A 23,037-nucleotide genomic window follows, 5' to 3' on the forward strand; every position below is an offset into this window, starting at 1 on the left:
ACCATGTCCAGCTAGTTTTTGCATTTTTAGTAGAGACGGGGTTTCACCATGTTGGCCGGGCTGGTCTCGAACTCCTGTCTCAAGTGATCCGCCCACCTCAGCCTTCCAAAGTGCTGGGATTACAGGCGTGAGCTACTGCGCCCGGCCTGGTCTTTCTTACTCATAGCTGTGTCCCAGCACCTAAGAGAGTGCCCAGCCATAGTCACTGCTCAATACATATTCGATGAATGAATGAAGAGCCAGGCACAGTGGCGAGGACCTTTAGTTCCTGCTACTCGGGAGACTGAGGCGGGAGGATTGCTTGAGCCCAGGAGGTTGAGGGTGCCGTGAGCTATGATCGCGTCACCACACTCCAGCACCCAGGGTGACAGAGCGAGACCCTGTCTCGAAAATAATAACAATATTAGCCAGACGTGGTGGCGTGCACCTGTAATCCCAGCTACTCTGGAGGCTGAGGTGGGAGAATCACTTGCACCCGGGAGGCGGAGTTTGCAGTGAGCTGAGATCTCGCCTTTGCACTCTAGCCTGGGTGACAAGAGTGAAACTCCGTCTCAAAAAAAATTAAATAAATAAAATAAAATAATAATAATTAAAAAGATGAATGAATGAAGAGAGTGAGCCTGCCATGAGGAAATCTGGGCAGGGCGTTCCCGGGAGAAGGAAGCGCAGATGCGGAGGTCCCGAGGTGGGGACGGCTGGGCAGAGTTGTGGCTGGAGCTGAGCAGGTAGGTTGCCGGTGGGCGGAAGTGGTTTACAATGTGATTAACCCAGGCAGATGGTGGCCGTGGGGCAGCCGCCCAATCCTCTTAGCTCAAAGCCCCTTAATACTTCCGCTGTGTGGGTCACCTCCGGGCCTCCCCTGTGCCGGGCGGACACCATGCCGGGGCTGGCGGCCGAGGGGGAGGCCGAGGGCTGGAGCCCGTCCCCGCCACTGTACGAGGAGTACCGGCCGCCGCCCCTGGACAGCATCCGCCTGCCCAGGTACGTGCTGTACCTGCTGCTGGCCACGCTGGTGGTGGTGGCCGTCGCCTACGCCATCGTCGGGCACCTGATCAAAGACCTCGCCCACGACCTGGCCGGTGAGCTGCCCCCACCGAAACCTAGCCGGGGCTGATGCTGGGTCACCCTGGGTGGGTGGTCGGGGGATCCAAGGGCTTCTCCTAGCTGAGAAAGGGACAGAGGAGGGTGGCTGGGGCCGGGGAGTTGCCTCACCAGCTCCCTTGCCGCAGACTGGGTGTTTGGCCCGAAGCCAGACCAGGAGGCAGCACCCCGGGAGCTGCGCCCCAGCCTGACCGGCGAGGACTTGGAGGGGCTGGACCTGCAGCTGGCCCTGGCCTGGCAGGGCGAGGAGGAAGCTGGCGGGGGTGGCGAGGGAGCCCCCTCTGAACCCCCGCCTCCTCCGGAGCCCCGCCGCCCCTCCATTGCCTTCAAGGACCCCCCATCCCGAAGCTCCTTCTGGAATCTGATGTGAACTTGAATCCCGAATCCGGGTTCCGGACGCTTTGGCGGTCGTGTAGACAGAACTTATGCGCGCCGGAGCCCTTTCTGCAAACCCTGAGCTGCCCGGTCGCAGCGGACGGCTTTCTCCTTCCCAGCCGGCAGGTTCCGGGGGTTGGACGCTGGCGACTTTCACATACTCAGAGCCTGCCCGGCTCAGCCTCAGCCGAGCCGTCAGCAAACTGTGAACTACAAACACTAGGGCGATTTAAAACGTTGTAATATTATCAGCCAACCTCACCGAGTGCTTAGCGCGTACCTGCTGCTGTGCAGAGCAGGCTTTTTCTATGCAGTATCTCATTTAATCCTCCAAGGTAGGACTGAACGCCTCCATTTAACAGATGGGGAAACCGAGGCATGCAATGATGAAGCGGCTTCGCCGAGGTCTCAGAGCACAGAGTGCTTTTCTCAGAAAAAGCCCAGGCAACTGACTGACTTTGGAGGGCAGGATCTCCAAGGCGGGTCCCGCCCTCACCCCCCTCTGCTGGGCTCCCCTATCTCCAAATCTTCTCCAGCCCCCACCTCGGCTGCTGTGTCTGCTTGTCTCTGGGGGGTGGTCCTGACTTCCTAACCAGATCGAGAGCTCCCAGACAGCACCAAGGCCTCCTTCCCTTCCAAGCCCTGCACAAGATGGGATACACAGTCAGAGTTTAATAGATGCCTGCCTGGCTGGTTCAAGCAGACCTGTGGCCGTCTTGGGGCTGGGATGTGTGAGCCACGTCCTGCTGTGTGGCCGTTCTGCTCAGCGGTCATCCGCAGACCTCTGGAAGAGAGGAAGTGTCAGCGACTCAGCAGGTGCTCCATAAACACCTGTGCGACGACGCTGGGCCTTCCTACCACTCGTCTGGGCCGTGGCTGCTCCCGTGTCAGCTGGGGCGGGGTCCCCCTTTGCCCGGGCAGGGCCCGCTATCTAATCAGCCGAGGCACCAAGGTTGAGGACAGGAGAGCCTGGAGCCTGAGTCATCAGCCCTCCGGGGCATCCCCACATGAGAGCATCCAAGTTTGCAGGTGGACCACGGGCATGTGGCCTCCGCACACCTTTCCTGTCCCTGTGTGCTCCCACGGCTGCTTGTGGGTCCTCAGGGGCCAAGAGCCTGGGCGAGGCAGGATAACCTGGGGGCGAGGCAGACCTGGCTTCAAATCCCAGGTCAGACCTGCTGCGTGACCTTGATTTTCCTGGGCTCTGCACAATGAGACCGGCACCATTTCACGGGGCATTAAGAAAAGGAAATGCGATCTGTGAAATTGCCGAGCACGGAGCCTCGTGTGTACCCTGAGAGCACAAAAGGTGACTCTCAAATTTGCTTTTAGAGACAAGGTCTTGTTCTGTTGCCCAGGCTGGAGTGCAGTGGTGCAGTCGTAGCTTGCTGCAGCCTCGAACTCCTGGGCTCAAGCGATCCTCTCACCTCAGTCTCTTTGAGTAGCTGGGACTACAGGTGCAGGCCACCATGCTCAGCTAAGTTTTACATTTTATATTTTAGAGACGGGAGGTTGGTCTGGAACTCCTGGCCTCAAGCGATTCTCCCGCCTTGGCCTCCCAGAGTGCTGGGATTACAGGCGTGAGACACCGTACCGGGCCTTGGTGACTCTTTATATTTCTATTTTTGTATTTCTTTTGAGACAGGGTCTTCTGTCACCCAGGCTGGAGTGCGGTGGTGCGACCATAACTGGCTGCAGCCTCAAACTCCTGGGCTCAAGTGATCCTCCTACTTCAGCACACCCTAGTAGCTGGGACTGCAGGTGCCTGCCACGCCTGGCTAATTTTTCTATTTTTGTAGAGATAGGGCTTCACTAAGTTGCCCAGGTTGGGCTCAAGGATCCGCCCGCCTTGGCCTCTCAATGTGGTGGTATTACAGGCGTGAGGCGCCGGGTGGGCGCACCTTTCTTAAGATATTCCAGTTGTATTTGTGAGTTCCCCCTGTGTCCAGAGTGGCAGGGGGCCTGGGCCCGGACGGGAGGTCGCAGCCATCTCAGCTCAGCCCCTGCAGCAGGGATCATGAGGGGGTGGCCCTGAGGCTGATGGTCCCCAGGGCAGGGTGCAGGGAGGAGGGACTCCCTCAGTTAATTGTTACACAGGTCCAGAGTCTGGCCTCCCGGAGGGAGAGCGATGGGGCAGGAGCTGGCAGGGGAGGGACAGGATGCCCAACCAGGTGGTGCCAGGGGCATCCCCCGCCCCGGGACCGCCTGTGCCTTATCACGGGCAGGCAGGGCCTCGCCCACACCAAACCTGTGGACGCCGACCCGGGACCGCCGCTGGCTGACTACTGGCTCGCTCGACCGTCATGGAGACCCTGGGGGCCCTCCTGGTGCTGGAGTTTCTGCTCCTCTCCCCGGTGGAGGCCCAGCAGGGTAGGTGCAGGAGGGCGGGAGGGGGCGTCGCGGGATGGGGGAGTTGGTCAGGTGATCACCATCTCCCAGTTTTCCATGGTGAGAAAAAGGAGAGGGGGCAGGAAGAAAAGGAAGGGTGGCTTGGAGGCCCTCCTCAACCCCCGCAGTCCCGCCCGGCCTCCCCCTCGCTGGGCTCTGCCCTCTTCTATAAGGGCCCCCCCACCGCCCACCTGAGCCTTTCCCCTCTCCAGCCCTTCTGAGCACACCTGGCTGAACCCCCCCGCCCCCTTGAGCTCGGCCCCACTCTGAGCTCCCGCCTCCTTTACAAGCCCCTCCCCATCTGAGCCCCCTCCTCTTTTGTAAACAACTCCTTCTCACTCCTCCTCCTTTACAAACCCCTCCCCGAGCCCCTCCTCCTCTGTAAGCCCCTCCCCTCTGAGCTCCTCCTCCTTTATAAGCCCCTCCCATTCTGAGCCCCCTAGTTCACAAGCCCCTCCCCATCTGAGACTCTTCCTCTTCTGTAAGCCCCTCCTTCTCACTCCCCCTCCTTTATAAACCTCTCCCCGAGCCCCTCCTTTGTTGTAAGCCCCCCTCTGAGCTCCTCCTTCTTTATAAGCCCCTCCTTCTGAGCCTCTGCCTCCTTTATAAGCCCCTCCCACTCTGAGACCCTCTCCCCTTATAAGCACCTCCCCTCTGAGCTCCTCCTTTATAAGCCCCTCCCCCTAAGCCTCTGCCTCCTCTTATAAGCTCCTCCCAAGAGCTCCTCTGTTGTAAGCCCCAAACCCCCAGACTCTTCTTTATAAGCCCCTCCCCATCTGAGACCCCTCCTCTTTCATAAGCCCCTCCTCTGAGCTCATCCTCCTTTATACACCCCACCCCTGAGCCTCTCCTTTTTCATTAGCCCCTCCCCTCTGAGTTCCTCCTTTATAAGCCCCTCCCTTGAGCCTCCACCTGCATTATAAGCCCCGCCCCTTCTGAGTCCTCCTGATTTGTAAACTCTGTCCCCTCTGAGTCCCCCTTCTTTTATAAGCCCCTCCCCTCTCTGGTCCCCCAGGCTCCCTCCCACTCTGGTAAGGTACCCTCCCCCTCTCTAAACCCTCCCGACCCCCCCTAAGCCATCCTGGTCTCTGAAGCTCTGTCCCTTTCCAATACCCTTTCTGTCGGAGCACCCCCAGTGACCTTCTCTCTCTCCTTGCTAGGGTGGTGGGGGAATGGGGGTCTTCTGCCCTGTCCTTCCTCTGAGTCAAACCTCCCCAACTTCCTGCAGCCACGAAGCATCGCCTGAAGCCGTGGCTCGTGGGCCTGGCTGCGGTAGTCGGCTTCCTGTTCATCGTCTATTTGGTCTTGCTGGCCAACCGCCTCTGGTGCTCCAAGGCCAGGTGGGCGCCCGCCCCCACCCCGCTGCCCCCACAGCCCTGCCCAAAGCGCTGCCCCCGTCCCCAGCTTCCCAACCCTCTCTGGTACCCCCATCACCAGCCTCGAAGTCCAAAGGTCTCCCATTTCCCTGCTGCTCCTCCAACCCTACTCTCAGAGCCCAGACCCCAGGCCTGCACCCGCCCCTCTCCCCAAGACAACCAGCCGGGCCGCGCAGCCCTTCCTTGCGTCCTGGGGTTCATGAGCCCCGGCTGGGAGGTTGAGACAGACGCTGAGGCTGTCACACAGCTTCCTTCCCTTTACCGCCCCCCTACTCCCCTCCCGCCCCCTCCCACCTTTCCCTTTATCTCTGCAGGGCTGAGGACGAGGAGGAGACCACGTTCAGAATGGAGTCCAACCTATACCAGGACCAGAGGTACTATGTGTGCGGGTGTCAGGGGTCTGTGTGAGCCCCTCCTCGGCGTGGGGGAACGGGTGTGCACAGATGACCTTACTGTCCTGAATCCTTCAAGCACATTCCTGCCCTGGGATCTTCACCTTTCCTGTATCTTCTGCCAGCTCCTTCTCCTCCTCCAGTCCCCACTCAGGGGTTTCCGGCCTGGCCACCAGCCTTCCTGATACTGTCCCCACCCCCAAGTCTGATTCACACTTATCACCAGCGGAGCTGTCTTAGTCGTTCACTAATTTTGAGACATTATGTGGTGCCTCCCAGTTGTATAGGCAACTTAGCTTTGGTCCTAGCTGTGTCCTCATACCCAGCATTGGGCCTGGAACGCAGGAGGTGCTTAATAAATACCTGTTGAAGAAGACTGTGGTGTAGTATTGTGTAGGTGTCTGTACAAGGCCTAGGTATGGGCAACCCACCTGGACTCAGTGTCTCCTATGGATATGACTGCTTCCCAACCTGAGGAATCCCATAGAGGGCTCAGGGACACAGACATCCATCATCCATCCACCCATCAGCCACTCATCCACCCACTCACCCATTCACCCACTCACCCATCCATCCATCACCCACCATCCATCCATCCATCATCCATCATCCATCCACCCATCAGCCACTCATCCACCCACTCACCCATTCACCCACTCACCCATCCATCCTCACCATCCATCCATCCATCACCATCATCACACCTCACCCCCCCCACCCCCTCCACCCCCCACCCCCCCCCCACCTCCCCCCCCATCCATCACCCCACCATCCATCCATCCATCACCTACCCATCCACCTACCCACCATCCATCCACCCACCATCCATCTATTATCCATCCATCCATCCATCCATCCATCCACTCACCCAGCTGCCCACCCACCCATCCATTCACTTACCACTTATCCACCCACTCATCCATCCATCCATCACCCATCCATCCATCACCTACCCATCCACCCACCACCATCCATCCACCCACCATCCATCATCCATCCATCCATCCATCACCCATGTATCCACTCACCCACCCCCCCACCCATCCATTCACCAACCCATCCACCCACTTACCCATCCACCCACCCGCTCATCTGTTCACACACCCATCCATCTACCCACGCATCTATCCATCAGCCACCCATTCACCATCCATCCACCCACCCATCTATTCATCCATCCATCAATCCATCATCCGTCCATCCATCCATCCATCCATCCATTCATCCATCCAGGGCTGGGGGCTCTGTCTTGGGCAAAGGCTTGGGGACAGGAGTAGGAGAGTGGGAGGTGGGAGGTGACCAGCCTGGCTGGGAGAGTCTCAGCTGAGTCCAAGATGTGCCTGAGGGAGAGGACCTGAGTGGTGGCTTTGTCTAAGCCCCAGTAAAATATGGGCTCAGCCCCAGTAAAATATGATTCCTATTCCCAGGATGTACTGGGGGATCTGGATCCCACCTGTGCACCTGTACCTGTAGCTTCCTTTCTGCCTTTTTCATTCCTCCATCCATCCACCCAACCATCCACCTGTACATCCATCTATCAGTCTGCCCATGCAGTCCTCACCCTCCAACCACCCATCCATCAGTCCACCTACCCATTAGCCCATTGATCTGTCCACTCACTGACACACTCACCCACCCATCTATGCATCCATCGAACTATGCAGTCTTCACTCTCCAACTGTCCATCCATCAGTCTACCTATCCATTAGCTCATTGATCCATCCACCCACCTACAGTCTCATTCATCCTCCATCTACCTATCCATTGATATGTCATTCTCTTCTTCCTCCAATTCATCCACTCATCTACTTATTAATCTGTCCCTCCCTCCATGCAACCATCAGTTCACCTAACTGCTTATCTACTCATCCATCCATCCATCCACCTATACATTCGTTCATTGATCTATACATCCATCTATACTCCCATCCACCATTCTCCATTCTCCATCCCCCCATCCACTGATCCACCATTCTCTCCTTCCTGTAATGTATCCATTTATCTTCCAATTTATTTATCATCTGCCCAGCCACTGCACCCAGCCTCAAAAGCAGCCTCCTTCGCCAGGGGTAAACTGAGTCCCAAGAGGCAACAGGGGCCCTTTGGCTTATGTCCATCCATCCATCCATCCATCCCTCCCTCCCTCTATGGAGCAATTGAGTCTTAGTTGCTGTCTCTGTGAAATGGAAATCGTGAAGCTGCATATTTAGGGTTATTTTGAAGACTCACTGAGATACCGCTTGTAAAACACTCATCACATGGGCTGGCTCAAGTGAGTGGCCATTAAATAGGAGTGTCTCTGTTTCTTATTATGGTTTGGGGCCTTTGTATCCCTACAGTGAAGACAAGGGAGAGAAGAACGAGGCCAAGGAGAAAGGAGAGAAGAAAGAGGCCAAGGAGAAAGAAGAGAAGAAAGAGGCCAAGGAGAAAGAAGAGAAGAGGAAGAAGAAGAAAAAGGCAGCGAAGGAAGGAGAGAGCAACTTGGGACTGGATCTGGAGGAAAAAGAGCCCAGAGACCATGAGAGAGCAAAGAACACAGCCATGTGAAGATTCCTGGCTGCCTCTTCCAGGCAGTCCCTCAGAGATGCCTCTTCTGCCCCCTAAAAGCAATGCCCTGGACTGGAAGCCCGTGAAATGACTCCATCTGGGATTCAGAATACAGTGTTCTCAAGTGAAGAAGGCTTGGAACCAACCCCACCTCCCTCAATGGGGGCTCTCTGGGCAAACATGGTTTTCATGCACCCCTCTTCCTGAGCTTGGTCCCTGCCTGGTGATTTTTCTTATACTCGGAGAGCATCCCTGGTTGAAGTGACACCCGCAATCCTCCACGATCTCATGGCTCCACCTGCTTCTACCCACTGCCTGATTTCTTTTCTCTCTGCCTAACGTCTACTGACCAGAGCTTCCCCTCTCCCATGCACCCACTCCCAACTGAGAGCTGCTTCCCGATGGCCTGCATTAAAGCATTCGTAAGAGTCCTTTGGAAGGGCTCCTGTCATCTCTTGGGACTCAGTTTACCTCTGGGGAAGGAGGCTGCTTTTGGGGTGGGGGGCGATGGCTGCGCGGATGGTATGGAGGCTCAGGCTGCACAGGTGCCCAGACGCCCTGAGCAGATTAAACACACCCCCGGCAATCTGGTTTTTTGCTATCCTGAGCCCTGGACTTTGAGCCCTGAGCACCGTCTCCAGGGAAATCTTTGCTCCTTCCCCCACCTCCCCATGTTTTGGGGCACGTGACTTTGTTCCTGGGAGCCGTATCTTGGGAGGGTGGGGGTGCCCCAAGGCCCTGCAATATCTTGGAAAGGGACTAGCACTTCCTTTTCCCAGTTTCTGTTCTCCTGCTTCCCCTCACCTTCTCCAGGCCCTGGACCTTGCCCCGAACAATGACCATTTCTCTTTTATTTGAGATGGAGTCTCGCTCTGTCACCCAGGCTGCAATGCGATGGTGTGATCTCGGCTCACTGCAACTTCCGCCTTCCAGGTTCAATCAATTCTCCAGCCTCAGCCAGGCCGCAATGACCATTTCTTAATGAGGACCTTTTTCTTTTTTCTTTTCTTTTTTTTTTTAGACAAAGTCTCACTCTGTCGCCCAGGCTGGAGTGCAGTGGTGCAATCTCAGCTCACTGCAACCTCTGCTTCCTGGGTTCAAGTGATTCTCCTGCCTCAGCCTCCCGAGTAGCTGGGATTACAGGCACGCACCACCACCCCTCGCTAATTTTTGCATTTTTAGTCGACATGGGGTTTCACCATGTTGGCCAGGCTGGTCTTGAACGCCTGACCTCAGGTGATCCGCCCACCTCGGCCTCCCAAAGTGCTGGGATTACAGGCATGAGCCACCAGGCCCAGCCCATTTCTTTTTTTTCTGTTTTTTGAGATGGAGTTTAGCCTTGTTGCCCAGGCTGGAGTGTAGTGGTGTGATCTCGGCTCACTGCAACCTCTGCCTCTCGGGTTCAAATGATTCTTCTGCCTCAGCCTCCTGAGTACCTGGGATTACAGGTGTGAGCCACTGCTCCCAGCCTGGCCCATTTCTTAACGAGGACCTTGATAAAGGCTGGCATTGGGGCTTTGTTGTGGGGTCTGGGGCAGGGGCTGGGGTTCTGGTAGGATTCAGCTCAGAGGGTGGGGAGCTTCACTTGGAGAACTCTTCTAAGACCATCCACTAGGGGGTGAAAAATCCTCAATAAATAACTGGTATCCCTGCAATCCCAGTGCTTTGGGAGGTGAGGGTAGGATCACTTCAGGCCAGGAGTTCAAGACCAGCCTGGGCAACACAGCAAGACCTGTCTTTACAAAAATAAAATTTATTTTATTATTTTGTTTTTAATTTTATTTTTAATTTTTATTTTTTTTGAGACGGAGTCTCGCTCTGTCGCCCAGGCTGGAGTGCAGTGGCGTGATCTTGGCTCACTGCAACCTCTGCCTCCCGGTTTCAAGCGATTCTCCTGCCCCAGCCTCCCGAGTAGCTGGGATTACAGGCGCCCGCCACCACGCCCGGCTAATTTTTTTGGTATTTTTTAGTAGAGATGGAGCTTCACCGTATTAGCCAGGATGGTTATTTTTTGAGACAAGATCTCTGTTTCCCAGGCTGGAGTGCAGGGGCAGGACTTTTCCACTAGGGGGCGTTTGGAAATTAAAAAAAAATTAAATATTTTGTAGAGACAGGGTCTTGCGCTATATTGCCCAGGCTGGAGTTCAGTGGTTCCATCATAGCTCATTGCAGCCTTGACCTTCTGGGCTCAAGCAATCCTGCTGCCTCAGCCTCCTGAGTAGCTGGGACCACAGGCACGTATCACCACACTCAGCTTTTTTTTTATTTTTTTATTTTTGAGGCGGAGTCTCCGTCACCCAGGCTGGAGTGCAGTGCCACGATCTCGGCTCACTGCAATCTCCACCTCCCAAGTTCAAGCAATTCTCATGCCTTAGCCTTTTGAGTAGCTGGGATTACAGGCATCTGCCACCACACCTGGCTAATTTATACGTTTTTAGTAGAGACGGGGTTTCGCAGTGTTGCCCAGGCTGGTCTCGAACTCCCAGGCTCAAGCAATCCGCCCTCCTCAGCCTCCAAAAGTGCCAGGATTACAGTTGTGAGCCACCGTGCCTGGCTAATTTTATTTTTATTTTTTGATAGAGCTAGGGTCTTGCTATGCTACCCAGGCTGGTCTCGAACTCCTGACCTCAAGCAATCCTCCCATCTCGGGTCTCCCAAATTGCTAGGATTACAGGCATGAACCACTGCACCCAGCTGCATTTGGAATTTTTTTTGCGGGGGAATTTGGGTTGTCACAAGCCTGCGCCCGTTTTAGGGTGGGGAGTCAGGGGTGACCAACCCAACAGCCTGCAGTACTGGGACAGCCCTCACCTCCCAGGCCAGGAATCTCATCACCCAGGGGCCAAGGGCTAGACACGACCAAGGCTTTCCGTAAGATCCAAGGGGAGGCTAAGTTTCCACCCCGCTGAGTTTCCACCCCAGCTCCAGCTGATCCCCTGACTCCAGCTGAGACCCCCTGACCCCGGCTCAACCCCTGCTCTACAAGAAGCCTCCTCTGGCCTGGCTGGAGCCCCACTTTCCCCCTGCAGAGAGGAGCTGGGATGGGGGAGGTGGGTGGTGGTGGTGGTGGTGGTGGTGGTGGGGGGGGGGGGGGTCCCCCGGTCTGCCCACAAGGGGGCGCCAAAACCTCGCTGCTGAGGGTAGTGGGGGCCACCCAAGTTGGGACTGGGACGTGGGAAGGGGCCTCGGACCCCCCATCCTCTGTGTCCTCGGTGCCTGTCACCAGGAAGCGGCGTGGGGCCGTGTCAGCGAGGACGCACTGTGCCTGCTGCCCTGTCAATGCACCTTACCTCGCTTCTTTGTGCCTCAGTTTCCCCATTTGCAAAAAAGGATCGTCCCCGCCTTGTGGTCTCGTGGGTAGGATGGAAGGAGCCCATGGGGCAAAGTGAGTTTTTCTGGCCCAACCTGGGGTCTCTTGGGGTTTTGGAGTGGGGGACAGGATGGAGGGCCCCATCTCAGCCCCCCCAAGAAATAGCCTCTCATACTCTTTGTTTTTTGTTTTCGTTTTTTGAGACAGGGTCTTGCTCTCTCGCCCAGGCTGAAGTGCAGTGGCGCGATCTTGGCTCACCGCAGCCTCTATCTACCGGGCTCGAGGGATCTTCCCACCTCCGCCTCCCAAGTAGCTGGAACTACAAGAATGCACTACCATGCCGGCTATTTTTTTTTTTTTTTTTTTTTGAGATAGGGTCTTGCTCCATTGCCCAGGCTGGAGCGCAGTGGTGCGATCTCTACCTCCCAGGTTCAAGCAATTCTCCCGCCTCAGCTTCCTGAGTAGCTGGGATTACAGGGGTGCACCACCAACCCGGCTAATTTTTGTATTTTTAGTAGAGACAGGGTTTCACCATATTGTCTAGGCTAGTCTTAAACTCCTGACCTCAAGTGATCCGCCCGCCTCTCAAAGTGCTGGGATTGCAGGTGTGAGCTGCCACACCTGTCCCCTCTCACACGTTTTTTTTTTTGTTGTGGTTTTTTTTTTTTTTTGAGACGGAGTCTTGCTCTGTCGCCCAGGCTGGAGTGCAGTGGCGCGATCTTGGCTCACTGCAACCTCCGCCTCCCAGGTTCACGCCATTCTCCTGCCTCAGCCTCCCGAGTAGCTGGGACTACAGGTGCCCACCACCACGCCTGGCTAATTTTTTTGCATTTTTAGTAGAGACAGGGTTTCACCGTGTCAGACAGGATGATCTCGATCTCCTGACCTCATGATCCGCCTGCCTTGGCCTCCCAAAGTGCTGGGATTACAGGTGTGAGCCACCGCACCTGACCACACTTTTTTTTTTTTTTTTTTTGAGTCTCCCTCTGTTCCCTAGGCTGGAGTGCAATGGTGAGATATTGGTTCACTGCAACCTCTACCTCCTGGGCTCAAGCGATTCTTGTGCCTCAGCCTCCTGAGTAGCTGGGATTACAAGCGCATGCCACCGCACCTGGCTAATTTTTGTATTTTTAGTAGAGATGGGGTTTCGCCAAGTTGCCAGGCTGGTCTCGAACTCCTGGCCTCAAGGGATCCAAGTGCCTTGGCCTCCCAAAGTGCTGGGACTGCAGGCGTGAGCCACCGCACCCAGCCCCGCTCACACCCCTGATTCTCCCGGGCCCCAGCCTCACTCCCCTCTGACCTCAGTGTGGGAGGGGCCCCCGGCCTGGAGGGGACAGAGCTGGACACGGTCATGCCCCTGAGTGGTCAGGGCTGGGTCAGGAGGGATTGGGGGTAGAAGCTCTGCTGGGGCAGGTGGGGAAGGCTTCCTGGAGGAGGGTGTGTTGGAACCAAGTTGGGGCCCATGCTTCTGCCCCCAGCCCTCCATGGCTCCCACCTCCTTCAGGGGAAAAGTCCAAGTTTTCCCTATGGCCCACAAGGCCCTGCATGACCTGCCCTGTCCCTTCCCTGCCCTTCAGTCCTCCCTCCATCCCTCTCCTCACTCTGCTCCAGCCACACGGGGCTCCTCACTGTTCCTCCAGTGAAGCAGGCATGGTCCAGCCCCGGGGCCTTTGCAGGAGCTGTGACTTCTGCCAGAATTTCAGGATGCTCCCCTCCCTCCCTCCGGGCCTGTCTAGATGGGACCACTCCCCACGCTTCCTCTGCTCATTGGCCTACTCATCACTTACCTCCTCTGACATCTTTTACTTCTATTTGATTGATTGATCGATTGACTGGAGACAGCATCTTGCTCTGTTGCACTCCAGGCTGGACAGCAGTGGTGCAATCACAGCTCACTGCAGCCTCAACCTCCAGGGATCAAATAATCCTCCTGCCTCAGCCTCCTGAGACTGCAGGTGTATCACCACGCCCAGCTAACTTTTTAAGTTTATTTGTACAGATGGGGTCTCGCTATGTTGCCCAGGTTGGTCCTGAACTCTTTGACTCAAGCGATCCTCCTGCCTTGGCCTCCCAAATTGCTGGGACTACAGGCGTGAGTCGCTGCACGCGGCCACTTCTATTTGTTGTTCATTGTTCTTCCCGACCTGGAGGAAGCTGTAGGCTCCAAGATGGGAGCTGAACTTCAGTGTTTTGTTCACTGCTGGGTCCTAGGGCTTGGCACTCAGGAGATGCTCAGGAAGTCTTTGCTCAATGACTGGGAGTTTTCCAGGTGGCAAGAGAAGGCATTTTGTGCGTTTATTGAGCACCAACTGTGTGCCAGGCTTGGATTACTCCAAGGAGCAAGGGAGGTGGCGGAATCCCCTGTGCCTGGCATGGAGTGGGTGCTCCGTAGATGCCTCATGGAATTCACCGATAGCTCTGAGACTGCTGGGGGAGGGAACCAGGCTGGAGAAAGGTGGGAAGGCTTCCTGGCAGAAGAGGACACCAGTGTGAAAGGTCTGCACAGATGGGGCGGCAGGAATGAGCAAAGGCCCAGGGGTGTGAAATGGACCATCCTACAAACGGGAAGAGGTTACAGCCACCAGGGGCGTTGCTGGGACAGGTCTGGCCTCGGAAGCTCATTCAAAGCCACCATCTAAAGTGGGTCTCCCCCACCCCTGGGCACTGTGGACATGGGTGCTGGATCAGTCTCTGGGGTGGGGCCATCCTGGGCACTGCAGGGTGCTGAGCGGCGTCCCCGGCCTCTACCCACTCCATGCCAGGAGCACGCCCCAGTCGTGACAACCACGGATGTCTCAGACATCACCCAGTGTCCTCTGGGGGGCAGGATCGCCCTTGGGTGAGACTCCCTGGGTTACAGGATTTCATGGACCCCCCAGTAGACTGCATCCCATGATCCTCCACCCTGCTGAGGTCCTAGGAGGCTGCACACACTGGAATCCACACCCTGAGTGGGGAGGGAGCGAGGAGGAGAATCCTAGGAGCTACAGGTCTCCCTGGTTTCTGTCATTCACCCCATTGGGAGCTTACCCTGGTGTCTACTGTGAGCAGGGAGCAAATCTGATTTTTTTTTTCCCTCCAAACAATCAAAGCAGGTCTCTCCACGCCAGGCACTGTGGACGTCTTGTGTGGATGAACCTTGGTCCCGGGCACTGCAGAATGCTGAGCAGTGTCCCTGACCTCCACCCACTCCACACCAGGAGCATCCCCCAGTCGTGGCAACCACAAATGTCCCCAGATATTGTCTAATGCCCCCAGGGGACACTTGATCTGAAGCTTTCAGAATCCCAGCCTGCCCATTCACAGGGTTTGGGGGTTCCCCCCCAGCTCCCTGCAGCCTCTGCCCCTCACTTTTCCAAAGGACACAGAGCAACCCACACGGGACACGGAAAAGAGGACCCAGGACAGCCAGAAAGAGTCGAAGCATAGCTTGTTTAATTTTTATACATTTTTTCTTTTTTCTTTTTTTTTGTCTTTTATTGAATCTTTTATGGAATCCCCCTTTTTTCTTTTTTTTTTCTTTTTTTTTTTTGCATAGGGAACAAATAAACAAAATAATGACAGCCAGAGTCACTTTCTGTAAATGGTACTTAGGTAGGCGCGTCCGCGAAAACCAAAATGACTGCATAATATACAAGGTTATGATTGGAGTATGATGTGAGGGGTGGGGCGGGGTGGGGGGGAGAGCCGGCGGGTCTGCCCAGGTGTCCCCTTGTCCCCCTCCTGTCCTCACCATCGAGAGGAGAAGTAGGAGGAGGAGGGGAGGGCGGGGGACCCGCTGGAACCTTCTCCGGATTGGGTTCATGAGCATTTTTGTGGGTGTGTATGTATGTGTTATCCGGTGTGCGGTAAGCAGAAAGCTAGAAGGAGTAAACTATCCTGGTGATATCAGTAAAATACAAAATGGAAACAACAACAAAAAAATCTCAAAGGGAAAAGGAAAGGAAAAGCAACACCACCCAAAGAGTAAGGGAGGGGAAAAAAGAAAGAAAACAAACCCAAAGGAAAATGTTTTGTCCCTCCCTCCTCCCAGCTGCCCCCCGACCCCCCACTGTATGCCCTGCCCCATCTTGTCCCCCGGAGCCTTTGCTTGTTCTTTCTCTGTGTGAGAATGCTTGCGGCTGGGTGGGCAGGAAGCTGGGGGCACAGGCTGGGACCCCTGGACTTGAAGGGGCTTTGGTTTTAGGGGGGCCTGGCTGGGACCCAAGATGAGAGGATGGGGTGTGGATGCAGTTGAGGGGCTGGGGCAGCCCATGTCCCCTTTTTGGAGGGCTCTCTTCCAGCCAGGAGATGTGCATGGAAGGCTGGGGGGGCGGTGGCTTGGGGGTGCATGACTTCCTTCCTCTCCGGGGGCCCTTATTCCTGTTGGATCCCCTTCCTCCTTCCTGTCTCAGGTGTGAGCAAAGCCTTGGGGAGAGGGCTGCCAGGGACGGGGGGTGGGGCAGGAGAATCCCAAAGCCACACCAGCAGACATGTGAGGCACTGCTTGGGAAAAGTCTGTTTTGGTATCACTGGCAACAAGTCCTGCTGGTACTGCTTTGGGTCCGCCTCCTCACCTCTCCCTGGGGGGAGGTCAAGGGTGGTGGATGACCCCGCACTCTGTACCACTGAGCAATGGATGGGCAGTGGTGTCAGTTTGGAGGTGAGACTCTCAGGAAGTGTTTGACGTGGCAGAAATGGGGAAAGACGGGAGGATGCGGAGGAAGCTGGATTGAGAGATGTATGTCCCAGCGCCCTCCAAAGAGAAAGTAAAATCTGGGGTCTCAGAGAGAGAATCCAGACCAAGATAAAAGGTAGCCACTGTATATTCTGTATTATGAGAAACAAATTCCAAAATTACATATATGTATAGTATAGCCCTACACTGGAGGTCAAAGTACCATTGGGGAGGCCAGGGTGGGGAGGGGGCCTGCTTGCTGTCTCTTCTGGAGGGCTGGACAGTTGCTCCTGCCTCCAGGACCTGTCTGGCAAGGGACAGTCGGGTGCAGCCAAGTCTGTCTGTGCCTGGGATGCTGCTGTGTCTCAAGGTCCTGGGGCAGGGAAGGTGGAATTGTCTGCTGCCTGGGGACCTGCAGGGGGACCCAGGTCTGGCCCCTAAGTGGCTCTCCCAACTGAGTCTCCTTTGGCATTCCTTTGGGATCTGATTGTCTAGCCCAGGGTGGGGCCCTGGGGTCAGAACCTGGGCATGAAGGACTCCAGATCCTCCTCTCCCCAGGCAAATAGGGCTGGGTCTTCCTACTCCTCCATGCCCCATCTCCACCCGGGTCATTGTCAGGTGCCCCGGCGGAAGGGGGATAATTTGCATATATTTGGGAGGCCTCCCTATTCTTTCCCACAGCATGGGCAGACCCCAGAGTGAGACTGGGGTTGGGGGGGCCTGGCATAGGTGTGGTGTCCATAGCAGGGGTGGGTGTTGGGGGCTTCAAGAGGGGGGTGGGACAAGATTTGAGAAGATGTCAGTTTCATACATGTAAAAAAAAAAAAAAAAAAAAAACCAACCCAAAACCAACACTCCCTCCTCCACCCAGGGATGACGGCACCCCCTTTTGTGAACCCAAACTGCAGAGGTGGGCATGGAATCCTGCTTCCTGGTGTTTTTGTCTTACTCTGTCTGCAGCAAGGTGCCTGGGAATTTTGCCCTACAGGGACCCTGCAGCTTTTCCAAGAAACAGGGAGGCGGGGAGAACTAAATCATCCACAACACGCTGCCCGGCATGGGCTTTTGCCTGCTGTACTCAGCCAAGGTGCCAAGTGAGCCCAGGAGGCAAGCTCGGGGTGAGAAGGGTGGCGCCCAGCCCAGGACTCTGGGCCCCCGGGTGTGGGCTGCGCAGGGACGTGATGGTCCCGATAGTGATGGCGCCACCCACTCCCTTTGCCACCAGTTGCTCCCAGTTCCCTGGCAAGACAGATTTGCCCAGAGGGGGGCAGAAAAAAAAAAAGCTAGAAATCAGCTACATGGATGCTGTGCACAGCCAGCCCGGGCTCTCTGGCCAGTGGATATTACTTAAGGACAGTGTCGTGGCCAGCTGTGGTGGTCTGGACTCTCCCTCTGTGTCGCCTGGGGAGACTGCTGAGGTGACTTTTTGGAAGAAAACACGAGATGAGTGTATGATGGTGGCTGTGGAGACCACCCAAAATCCCGGGGTTGGGGGCAATGGTGAATGAATGGGACCATCTGAGTGGGTCCCTACACGAGATGCTTGGAGGGGCTGGAGGTGGTGAGGGCTGCAGGTTGGAGAATCCCAGCCCTGGGTCCTCCCTGCCTGGCTGCCCCACTAACCATCTGGCTATTGTCTTAGCTTTGGTCGAGTAAAAAGCAAAGGAAGCTGGAGTTAAAAACAAAAAGAAAAGAAAAGAAAAGAAAAAGAACGAGAAAATAAAATCAAGGACAAGACAACAGCATGGTCGGCCACCGGACCACGGCCTGTGACTCGGTGCCGCCTGGCTGTCCCTGCGCCCTGCCGGACCCTCGGCTGGGCCTCCAATGGCTGAGCCAGGCCCGTGGGTACAGACAGACGACAGATATTGCATATATCAGGTTTTGTTTTTGTTTCATACCGGATACCCTTCATATTCACAGCTGGAAGACAGAGACAGGGGATGGGGGACAAAGGAGAGGGTGGGAGAGAATGCCACCTGGGGTGGTCTCCGGATAGGGGAAAAGAGGTGCTTTGGCAAGAAGGGTGGGGTGCACGGGGCAGGGGAGAGGGGTGCCTCTGAGGTGGGTGTGGAACAGCATTTGACCCTGAGCCAGGGGTACGCCAGCCTGCATGAAAAGTGGGGAGCGGGGAGTCTGGCTGCGGGCGGGGTGGCCACCCCATGGTTGAAGGGACAGCTTGCAGTGGGTCGGTGAATGGTGTCTAGGGGCCGGCCCATGGCCTAGGGACCAATCAGAGAGGAGAGCCCTTTTCCGGGGCCAAGATGGGCCCCGGAGGTCTGTCCTCTGGGCAGGGGATTCAGAAATGACCCCTCTGGGTACCCGAGAGCAGGGTTGGGGGTGGTAGAGGCTGAGCACCAGGGGGCACCCCTGAATACAGCAGGAGGGGAGACAGGACCAAGGACAGCCAGGGGCTGGGTAGACTTGGGGGCAATTGTTTTCAGTGGCTTGATTTTTAGATTTTTAGCGTGGTTTTTCTTCCTTTTTTTTTTTTTTTTTTTTTAGATTCTCACTTTCTTTTTATTTTTTACAAATAGAAATACATCCCTTTTCAATTTTTATTTTTTATTTCATGTCACTGTTTTGTCTTTTTTTTTTTAACTACACGAGCAGAACATGCAGCTATGTGTGTGCGCTGATATTGTTTAAAGGTAATACTTATTCTCGGAAGGCAAGGCACATCTTGTGGTAGAAAATTTCGTGCAAATTAGGAAACATGGAATTTTTTTAAAGGTTTTTTTTGTATCTTTTTTTTTTTTTTTTTTTTAAAGAGGAAGTGGGGGGTAGAGGGGGCGAGGGACAGGGAGATAGAGCCAGGGATAATCTGCCATGCATGTGTGTCAGCGCCGCCAGCTGACCTCGGGAACCAGGTCGCAGGAGTCCTTGACTAAGCACCATGCAAAGTTAGGTAAAGAGTTGGTTCTCGTCGCGCCCTGACCCCTCGGGAGCCCGGCTGGCCTCCCTCCCCCACTCCACGACCCCCACACCCTGGCTGAGAAGCTTCCGGACACCCCAATGGCACAACCCGACCACCCCCTCCCCCGCCCGCCCTCCTGGAGAGCGGCCCACGCTTTGATCCCCAAGGGCCACCGGGGGAGCGGGGCCCCGAGGACAGACGGACGGACGGACCAAAGGCTCGAGGCCAGAGGATGGCGAACCTCTCTTGGGCGTGATGGGGAAGGGTCCTGGGTCTTTCTCTTTAGGAGCGAGCGGGTTCGCCAAGCTCCTGAGGCTCGTTTGGGAGGAGAGTCTGGTTTTCGGGGGCAGGGGGGTGGGGCTAGGGGCAGGTGAGACCCGGAGACCTGCCCTGGCTTTTTGGCCTGGGTCGGGGGAGGGGGCCGTGGTGGGGGGAGTTTTTCCCTAGGCATGGAGGTCAGTTGGGGCTGGGCTGGGTGGGCCGGGGAGGGGTCCTTGTGTTTGAACTCGGTGGCCCTAAAAACACCTAACACCCCTCCCAGGCCTCCCCTAAAGATGGCGATCCTGGGGTGGGGGTGGAGGTGTGGATGGGGCCAGGGAGCCGGGGTGGGGGGGGCACCTGGCGTCCCCAGCTTAGTGTTTTTGGAGCGGCTCAACGGAAAAACGCTTAGCAGATGGGAGGCCCCCTACACGGCCGCAGGGGGCCCCGAGGTGCGACGCCGAACCCCCCGAAAACCCTCCCGTTCCGAGCGGGGACCGCTGGCGTCGGCCTCCTCTCTCCTCTGGGGGCCCAGCCGTGACGCACGTCCCCCGGCTGGGCCCCGCGTCGGGGGGAGGTGATGAAAGTGCAAACGGCGGTCCCCCTTCGCTGGGAGGCACCAGGGAGGGGGGACGCTCCAGAATGTAAGGCACTGGCAGCGGAGGCGTGGGGGGCGCACCGGCTTCCCCAGAGCCCACCCCCGCGCCCCGGCAGGGCAGGACGCTTGGGAGGTGACGCCCAGCTGTGCCCCTCGGGCCACGCAGGGGCCCCGTCTCTCTAGCTCTGGGGGGGGGGGCACGGCGATGAGGGTTGACTGGAGGGGCTGGTGGAGGAGCTGGAGGGGAGGGGGAGGAGGCCCGTGGCCATTCCGTGTCCCAGCTGGACAAAGGGGGGGGCGGGTGGTGGGAATCAGGCACTTAAACCACTCGCTCTCACCTCCCACCGCCAGGGGCTGATGGGGGCGCTCCAGATGGGCACCCCCAACTCGGGGAGCTCTGGGTGTCCCGGCTCCCCCATCCCCTTCCTCGGAAAGTGCATTTCTTACAGTGTGTGCAATGTGGGTCCCTCCCTTTGGGGGTGTGAGCCAGGCGAGGTGGGGGGGCCTCCTATGCCGGGGGTGGGGGGTGGGGGGGCCGGGGCCAATTGCATAGACTTCTCCTCCCAAACGGGCGGGCGCGAGGGCTGAAAGAGTCCCCAGCGAGACAGCGAGTCGGCCGGCGCTTTGGGAGGGGCTTGTGGGGAGGCCCCACGGCAGGCAGGGCCCCCTCGAGGGGCAGCAGGTGCCTGGGCCTCGCTTCCTCCCCTGGCCAGGGCTAGCAAGCGCCACGCACCCCCGTGACAACACCACTCGCCTGCCCCACCCTGCCCGCCTCTGCGGTCTCCGCTGCCCGGCCGGGGTCCGCTGTGTCTCCCTTTCCCCCCAATGGCTGCGTCCTCGGTGGGGAGTGAGGGGCCGGTCCGTGTCCGGCAGAGGCGCAGGGGCCCGGGGAGAGGTGCCCTTGCTGGGTGTCGCGCCTGTCGGCCCTGGGCACAGGCTCCAGGCTGTGCTCACCTGGTGTCCGGACAGAGCCAGGGCCTCCGGGGCGCCGGCGGGCGGCCGGCGTCTGTCCTTCCCGAGCAGCAGGCGGAGAGGAGATGAATAATTTAGGAAGACGCCCTGTCCCGGGTCTCCCGTGGGGGTGGCGGGGCCTGGCCCTCCAGTCCTGCGGCCTTGGCGTCCCGAGAGTTGGAAACATTGCGTCTTTACCTTGTGTCTTCTTGCTTGGGTGGGTTTTTATTTTTTCTTCTTCTTCTTTTTCCTTTGTTTTTTCTTTTCCTCCTGCGTGTGTGCGTCTATGTGTTTTGTCTTTTCGGCCGGGCTGGGAGTCGGCAGGGGTGTTCTTGTTCACTCTAATTTTCCACCGAAAACATGGGCCGGGGGCCGGCTGTGCTGCCCCCTGGGATTCCTGGGACGATGGAGAAGGGGCGAGGGAAGAAGACCTTTGCTATCCCAGATACCAGGACTGAGTGGCCCAGTGGCGACAGAGAGAGGGAGGGAGAGAGAGAGAGAGAGAGAGAGAGAGAAAGGGAGAGAAGTCGAGGGGTCAGACTCTGCTGCAGACATGGTTTACCTCTTCCCACATTCACCCCCCACCTCCTGCAACCCTGTGACCTCAGTTTCCCCATCCCAGGCTCTAACAACCTGCTGGGTGACCCATGGCAAGTGACTCTGTCTCTGAGGAAGGCTGCCAGACACAGTACAGGATGCCCAGTGAAACTGCAGTTCTGGTTAACACAGAATTCTTTTAGTGTAAGTCTAGCCCATGCAACATTGGGGATATACTTATTAAAAAAATGATCCATTTATCTGGAACTGTATTTTATATTTTATTTATTATTTTATTTTATTTTTTGAGATGGAGTTTCGCTCTTGTTGCCCAGGCTGGAGTGCAATGGCATGATATTGGCTTACTACAACTTCTGCCTCCTGGGTTCAAGCAATTCTCTGCCTCAGCCTCCCGAGTAGCTGGGATTACAGGCATGCGCCATCCCACCCAGCTAATTTTTGTATTTTTGGTAGAAATGGGGTTTCTCCATGTTGGCCAGGCTGGTCTCAAACTCCTGACCTCAGCTTATTCGTTTGCCTTGGCCTCCCAAAGTGCTGGGATTACAGGCATGAGCCACCGCACACGGCCTTGAGAATGTTTTTAAAAAGTAAACAAGAGGCTGGGCGCGGTGGCTCATGCCTGTAATCCCAGCACTTTGGGAGGCCAAGGTGGGTGGATCACCTGGGGTCAGGGGTTCGAGACCAGCCTGGCCAACATGGTGAAACCCTGTCTCTACTAAAAAACACAAAAATTAGCCAGGCGTGGTGGCACGTGCCTGTAATCCCAGCTACTCAGGAGGCTGAGGCAGGAGAATCGTCTGAATCCAGGGGGCGGAGGTTGCAGTCAGCCAAGATCGTGTCATTGCACTCCAGCCTGGGCAACATAAGACTCTGTCTCGAAAAAACAAAAAACCAAAAAAACCAAAAAAAATTCTCCTCTTTAATGATGCCCCCAGTACCCCCATGAAGGAGGGAGTAGGTCTCCCTCCACTGCTCTGTTTTGTGTGAAGAAAGTGAGGCCCAGAGAAGTCAAGGAACTTGCCCGAGGTCACCAGCATGGAAGTGGCAGGGTGGGAGCTTGAACTCAGGCCTGTCTGGCTCTGGCTCTCATTTCTGCTCCTGCCCAGGGCCACCCCCCTCGCCTGCCTCTCAGGACTCCCTTGGCATCTTCTGAGCACTGTCCTGGGTGTCCGGGGCCCATCCTGTCACAGGTCCCCCGGATGGCTCCCCCTCGCCCCACAGAAGCTCACTAAGCACAGGGGGGCTGAGGATGACTCTCAACCTCCCAGAGGCGGGAGACCGAGGCTAAGGGAGGGGAGGTCTGCATGGGGCTGTACCCAAGGTCACGTCATTTGGGGACAGCTCCAGCCTCAGTCTCTGCACAGAAGCCGCTGTCCAGACCCCTGCCCTGGAAACGCAAACTCCAACCCCAGATGGAGAATCCAGGGTGGACTGTGAGGGGAGGGCTGTGCCTCTGGACCTGGGGAGACCCCTCCGCTCCCCCACTGAGGTTAGAGGTGGGGCCTCCCCCCACCCCTGCAGCAAATCATTCAACAGAGCCCCTCCAACCAGGCGGCCACTGGGCCAGCCCATCTAACTGGCACCACAGTGGTTCCCAGCGCCCCACCTC

The 23,037-nt window shown here is 56.7% G+C and overlaps 2 protein-coding genes and 1 pseudogene across 8 annotated transcripts in view; 1 reads left to right on the forward strand and 2 right to left on the reverse strand.

The window, feature by feature from the left end:
- Positions 1 to 3,712: 3,712 nt before the first annotated feature.
- Positions 3,713 to 9,037, forward strand: SMIM24 (small integral membrane protein 24). Of its 2 annotated transcripts, XM_030797449.1 has the most exons (5): positions 3,713 to 3,846; positions 5,093 to 5,204; positions 5,555 to 5,614; positions 7,972 to 7,996; positions 8,051 to 9,037. In XM_030797449.1, the coding sequence occupies exons 1-5, from the start codon at positions 3,780 to 3,782 to the stop codon at positions 8,177 to 8,179; spliced, it is 393 nt and encodes a 130-aa protein (XP_030653309.1). In that variant the 5' UTR covers positions 3,713 to 3,779; the 3' UTR covers positions 8,180 to 9,037. The 2 variants fall into 2 exon arrangements, with proteins under 2 accessions (XP_030653309.1, XP_030653310.1); XM_030797450.1 differs by lacking the exon at positions 7,972 to 7,996 and having other exon boundaries at positions 3,780 to 3,846; positions 5,555 to 5,621; positions 8,033 to 8,179.
- A 5,865-nt stretch (positions 9,038 to 14,902) lies between these two features.
- Positions 14,903 to 20,188, reverse strand: LOC115830993 (annotated as a pseudogene). Its single transcript, XR_004026540.1, has one exon. The product of XR_004026540.1 is annotated as a WAS/WASL-interacting protein family member 1-like (transcript).
- NFIC (nuclear factor I C) overlaps positions 14,903 to 23,037 on the reverse strand; it is a 108,603-nt gene continuing 100,468 nt past the window's right edge. For all 5 annotated transcript variants that reach the window (XM_030797457.1, XM_030797455.1, XM_030797458.1 and 2 more), the window contains one exon: positions 14,903 to 21,324. Coding sequence is in view for 3 of the 5 variants with exons in the window: in XM_030797455.1 (XP_030653315.1) it covers positions 21,307 to 21,324 (18 nt within the window). In the remaining 2 variants the exon portion in view is untranslated. The remainder of the gene's footprint in view (positions 21,325 to 23,037) is intronic.

The sequence above is a fragment of the Nomascus leucogenys genome, chromosome 17 (genome assembly GCF_006542625.1).
Source record: "Nomascus leucogenys isolate Asia chromosome 17, Asia_NLE_v1, whole genome shotgun sequence".
NCBI lineage: Eukaryota > Metazoa > Chordata > Mammalia > Primates > Hylobatidae > Nomascus > Nomascus leucogenys.

Excerpts from the sequence above, each read along its gene's own strand:
- SMIM24 (XM_030797449.1), top strand. The coding sequence starts at position 3,780 with ATGGAGACCCTGGGGGCCCTCCTGGTGCTGGAGTTTCTGCTCCTCTCC. Across the intron at positions 3,847-5,092 it reads CCCGGTGGAGGCCCAGCAGG|CCACGAAGCATCGCCTGAAG; the intron begins GTAGGTGCAGGA and ends AACTTCCTGCAG. Across the intron at positions 5,615-7,971 it reads AACCTATACCAGGACCAGAG|TGAAGACAAGGGAGAGAAGA; the intron begins GTACTATGTGTG and ends GTATCCCTACAG.